General features: G+C 27.3%; 1 protein-coding gene across 1 annotated transcript; it reads left to right on the forward strand.

Moving 5' to 3' along the window:
- The first annotated feature begins 1,054 nt into the window (after positions 1–1,054).
- Positions 1,055–3,663, forward strand: LOC112601889 (polycomb protein EED). The gene is made up of 8 exons (XM_025349751.1): positions 1,055–1,166; positions 1,278–1,411; positions 1,614–1,785; positions 1,923–2,055; positions 2,114–2,277; positions 2,716–2,955; positions 3,047–3,199; positions 3,274–3,663. The coding sequence occupies exons 1-8, from the start codon at positions 1,140–1,142 to the stop codon at positions 3,478–3,480; spliced, it is 1,230 nt and encodes a 409-aa protein (XP_025205536.1). The 5' UTR covers positions 1,055–1,139; the 3' UTR covers positions 3,481–3,663.
- Positions 3,664–5,760: the final 2,097 nt, after the last annotated feature.

Here is a 5,760-nt window from a genome sequence, read left to right on the forward strand (position 1 = left end):
ATTTTATTTGCCTCCCACCTAACCCTCTCATTACACTAATACTACGTCACCCCTTGCAAATTTGAAACCGCGATTGTTGACTGCGGAAGCATTTTTTTATTCTTACCCTCCTGTTGCACATCCACCCACTGATCAGCAACCAACACACAATATAATATATTTTATAATATTATATAGATGACATGGACTCTCAATTCTCATCGCTATATCGGTCCATTTTTTCCTTTGCACACAATAGACCACCTATATCATATTATCTACGATATATTTATTTATATACACGGTTAGACTACATTGTCCCCTGCGCCGTTATATTATTATTATTATTGCACTAGCGTCTTTATCTTCGGCCGTTGTATAGACCGGACATAAATTTCCCATAGACCTTTTTGCAAAATTATTGTCCGAACAGGGCTGCTGACGTTTTATACTCTATTACCTACCTTAAATACCTATCCATACAAATATAATAACAGGATATGCACCAACAAATATATATATATTTATATTTATCATCGTGCGACCTTTGAATTTTAGTATTTTTACACACGTTTGTCATAAAAACCTCCTCTATTATACGTTACACAATAACAAAGTATACAATATGATCATTGTTATTTGTAGTAATATTTTACGTTTCAAAACATCACTCGTCTATTACATAGATAAATTTAATAAAAATCTATAATAGAATACAAATGTAAAACGCGTTCCCTCAATCGACTCATAACGAACACTATGTGAAATACGTACGTGTGAAACGGATTCCCCTTACCTACCTAACATCAATGAATCTAACTAGACGTTATTACTCATAGCCGCAATACCGGGCGATTATTTAAAAAATCGCAACGGTTTTAGGTTTTTTGGAAAACTTGTAAACGTCTAAGTAAACAAGAAAATTTTAATTAATAAAAACTTCTTTTTTTCCTGATGTTGTCGTCTTGTCGAGACTGCTTACTATCATATCATCAAACGCGTCTCATATATTATTATCAATTATCATGCTAATATGCCATCAGCCGTCATGTTGATTTTAAAAAAACTGGGATTCTAAATTGAAACATTATATTTTAAATATAATTTTAACACAAATTTTACAACATTTAATTAGTTTATTTTTAATACCAATATTAATAATGTCAGACGTTATTCTAATAGAATCTGTAAGTTTCCGTTAATGTTTTGAAATTTAAAATAAATACGTCATATTGTTATAATATTATTATACCAAAATCACATATATCTAAGAACAAAATAATGTTTACTTTTTTTAGGATGATACATCAAGTATAGATAGCTCAAATACTGATCTCACAACACGAAGCCATGAACCATCTAAACGTGGTCGAAAAACGAAGTCTAAACCTTCCAATAATACCAAAAATGTTAAACTTCAGTACAAATTTTCGTATGTATTAAACTCTTAATGATACATGTTATTTATTTACACTACTAAAATTTTATAATGATAATATCAATAATATTAATTATAGATTTGAACTAATAATTACTTTTTATCATGAAAAATATAACCCATAATGTACTTATGATGCTATTCTTTTAGATTAATTTATGAACTTATGATTATAATGTCAGTTCTATTTTAACAGATGTGCATTAAGAGAAGACCATGGTCAATCGTTATTTGGTGTTCAATTTAATCATTTATTAAATGAAGATCAACCATTGATATTTGCATCTGTTGGCAGTAATAGAGTTTCAGTTTACCAATGTTTAGATGATGGTACCATTAATTTATTGCAAAGTTATGCAGATCCAGATGTATCCTTTTATTGTTAATTAATGTGTATACATCATTATTATGTGTATAGATGAATAATTATTTTATTTTTATAACTTTGTATCTAATTAAATGATTTTTTTGTTTATTATCCTTAATATAAGAAATATATGTATAGACAAATGAGACATTTTATACTTGTGCGTGGTCTGTAGATGAAAATGGCAAACCACTTTTAGCTATCGCTGGTAATCGAGGCATCATACGAATTCTTAGTCCAGTCACTATGTCATCTATTCGACATTATATTGGTATTATTATTTTCTATACCTAATTATTCGCGTTAAAATTTAATATTATTAATCCTAGGTCATGGACAAGCAATTAATGAATTACAATTTCATCCAATTGATACAAACATGTTGCTGTCAGTATCTAAAGACCATACGTTACGTTTGTGGAACATCAAAAGTGATGTGTGTATTGTCATTTTTGGTGGTGCTGAAGGCCATCGAGATGAAGTTCTCTCAGCGGTAATTTAAATGATTATTTCCCATATTGTAATATTTTTTCTTTTAGGTTAATTTCACACATTTTAACTGATTCATATCTTAATATTATGTAATATAATTATACCACTATATTAGATCAGTGATTGAAGGTCTGTAGCACAATAGGTGGTTGATGGTTCCAGTTATGTACACATACACATGAATACAATTTATAACTAGATATAGAATAAAGTATATTATTTTATACTTTTACAATATTCTTCTGTCGTCTTTAATATAAATAATATAAGTTATGATATGACATTTTGCATTGATTAAAAAAGGCTAGTAGAGTCTATGATTTAAAAACCTTTTTCAACAAACGTCTGTGTACTACAAAAGTTTAAAAACTGATATTTTAGATTACATTTGTCTATTAAATATAATCATTTTGATTGGATTGTTTTTTTATAAACTTAGGATTTCAATATTGATGGTAATCGTATAATGTCCTGTGGAATGGATCATTCACTAAAATTATGGAGTTTAGACAAAGACTATATACAGGATGCTATTAAACAATCATATTCTTTTAATCCAAATAGATCTGCTCGACCTTTTGATACTATTAAGGAACATTTTCCTGTATTTTCAACACGTGACATACATAGAAATTATGTTGATTGTGTAAGATGGATTGGTGATTATGTTATTTCCAAGGTAATTATTGCATCTAACATATTTTTTTTTAAAGTTATATTATTATTTAATAAAATATATAACTACATATTATGACATAACTGAATTTTAGTCATGTGAAAATTGTATGGTTTGTTGGAAACCTGGTCATCTAAAAGATACTGAACTCAAACCAAATGAAGCTGCAGTATCGCAAATATGGTACTATGACTTTAAAGATTGTGATGTATGGTTCATCAGATTTTCTATGGATTTCTCCCAAAAGGTATTTACAATAAAATATAAAATAATTAATATCAAATAAATTAATAAATACAATTTTTTTTTTTTTCATTTTAGATATTAGCACTTGGCAATACCATTGGTAAAATATACGTTTGGGATTTAAATTCTAATGACCAGGCTTCAATGCGTGTAACTACATTAGCACATCCAAAATGTAATACTGTTATACGCCAAACTACATTTAGTCGTGACGGAAACATTTTGATTTGTGTATGTGATGATGGTACTATCTGGCGTTGGGATCGATTGCAAAGTGTTTGAGTAGAAACATAACTACTACTTTTATATTCCTTTTTATTGTATTATATTTTATTTTTAGCTTAAATTTATTTGTTTATGACTTCTTGTTTATAATATCAAGAACTCTTGGTTAATTTAAGATAACTCCTTTATACACCGAAAAATATTTACGTTTTGTATTAAAAAAACAAAATAATAATGATATTTTTAATGTGTTGTATTAAAAACCACAATAAATAGTTTTAATGTGTAATATTGTTAGTAAATATATTTTTTATATCAATATTCTTAATGATTAATAAATGCTAATATAAATATACAAAATGATGTATAATCACTAATTCATGGGCACACGCAAAAAAGATTTTAAGTTAATTCAAATTATTATTATCATTTATAGAACATTTGTTAATATTCATTAAATATATTGTTTAATTTATACTAAGTAGTAGCAATTGTATCCAGTGTAACTGGGAAAAAATCTAGAGGGACAAAATATTTATTTATCATAATCTAAACCCAGTATTTTATTGATAAATTATCTGGGGGGAAGATGATACCTTTGCCTCTTAGAAAATTGTTAAGGGGGACAAATGCCCCCTTGCCCCCTTACAATTATTCCACTGGGCTTTTATCCTATGTAAAAGTTAAAACATATGGCTCACTACTAAATATGATATGCATATAACCACATAAAGCTGGATTTGACAAGTGAGCAAATATCCCTGGGCTTGAATTTTGGAGGCCCATATAACATAACCTTATGACTTATATTTATTTATTTTTTATTATTGATAGATTAAAAAAAAAATGTTTTATACATTATAATTACAACTTAATACAAATAAAACTATTTAAATGTGACAATTTAATTTATTTTTAAGTATGGTCCCGCGTTTTCGTTTTATTTTAGGCACCTACCTAAAATTCTAAAACAAACCTTGGTAATGTATAATATGCAAACATATCTTCCTTACCACTCCAAATTGGAATTATAATCCTTTACACTCATTAACATTTTTGAAATAATGAAACTAATTTTAAATGACCTATTTATGAAATTATGAATTTTTTTTTTTAGTTTTTCTACTTAAAATAATTAGGTTAACTTAATTAGAAAGCATGAGCATTTAAAGAAAGATCTAAAATAAATTATTCTTATGGCTACTCAAAAATATTTTTAAAAACATCTTCACATTTTTTTATGTAAGGATTTGAAGATCGAATTTTGACAAACTCAACATAATTTACAAATTATTTTGTAGTTAAAAATGTATTTAATGCTCGATTTTCATTGCTAAAGCTTAGCAACTAAATACAAGATTCATTAATAACCTAAAAATCTAAATAATACAGTAAAACCTCTCAATAATGGACAATTTTTTTGAAATAGAGTAAATTTTACTACTAGTCAATAGTGAACCCTCTGAGTAGTGGACACCTATAAACATTTAAATCTAAAAAACAGATTATTTCATTGAATCTGGAGAGGATTATATTTTCTCTTATACTGTAACTTTGGAAAATTAATATATTTATGAGATTCTACAACATTCAGAGATGATAAAATAATAAACAGACCAATCTAAATGATTTTTTCTTACATTGAATATTTTACTAAGTAGGTATCTGAACAGTGGATTCATTATTATTATACGCAAAAAATGATTCTGAACGAAGACGGTCTGTCAGCTTATTTAATAAAATACCTATATTTCATAGTATGATTATTGGTATAGTTATCATAAAGTAATTAATTGTATAAATTTTAGCTTCTGAGGAACGGAGCGATGTTTATATTGATTTTATGATAACATCATCATGTAATTCAAAAACGAATAACCGTAAATACTTGAGACTTCCGACAAATGTTTAGGTCGTTTAGGAGTTTCCCAAGTGCGTCCTGAAATAAGGTATCACCCAAGTACATCTCAAGTAAAAAAATCATATTTTTGACATAGCCCTAGTGCATCCCAGTTTGTTTAATTACTCGGGGTACACCACAAGGTGAGTTAGCTTAAACCTCAAAAATATTTTTTGTTTCTTATTTATGATAATATCTTTTATTTTAGCTTACACCCTTAACTTTAAGTGAACGTACTAATTATTTTAAAAGAAAAAAAAATAAAAATATTATTTTTTTTTTTTTAGTAAATCTATACTGGTGTTTAAATGCCATTCTTTTGATAAAATATAGTCTTGATATTTTATTATTGTAAAGTTGATAGTCTTCGAAGTAGAAATGCAATTTTCTTGCTTGTGGTTGTAGACTGAGGACTAAGGACGTACTCGGGCTATAAA

This window comes from Melanaphis sacchari, unplaced genomic scaffold, assembly GCF_002803265.2.
Source record: "Melanaphis sacchari strain LSU unplaced genomic scaffold, SCAv2.0 Contig7_pilon_pilon, whole genome shotgun sequence".
Classification (NCBI taxonomy): domain Eukaryota; kingdom Metazoa; phylum Arthropoda; class Insecta; order Hemiptera; family Aphididae; genus Melanaphis; species Melanaphis sacchari.

Coding starts and splice junctions, on each gene's coding strand:
- LOC112601889 (XM_025349751.1), top strand. CDS start 1,140: ATGTCAGACGTTATTCTAATAGAATCT. Junction 1,412..1,613: donor AAACTTCAGTACAAATTTTC/GTATGTATTAAA, acceptor CTATTTTAACAG/ATGTGCATTAAGAGAAGACC. Junction 2,956..3,046: donor GTGATTATGTTATTTCCAAG/GTAATTATTGCA, acceptor ACTGAATTTTAG/TCATGTGAAAATTGTATGGT.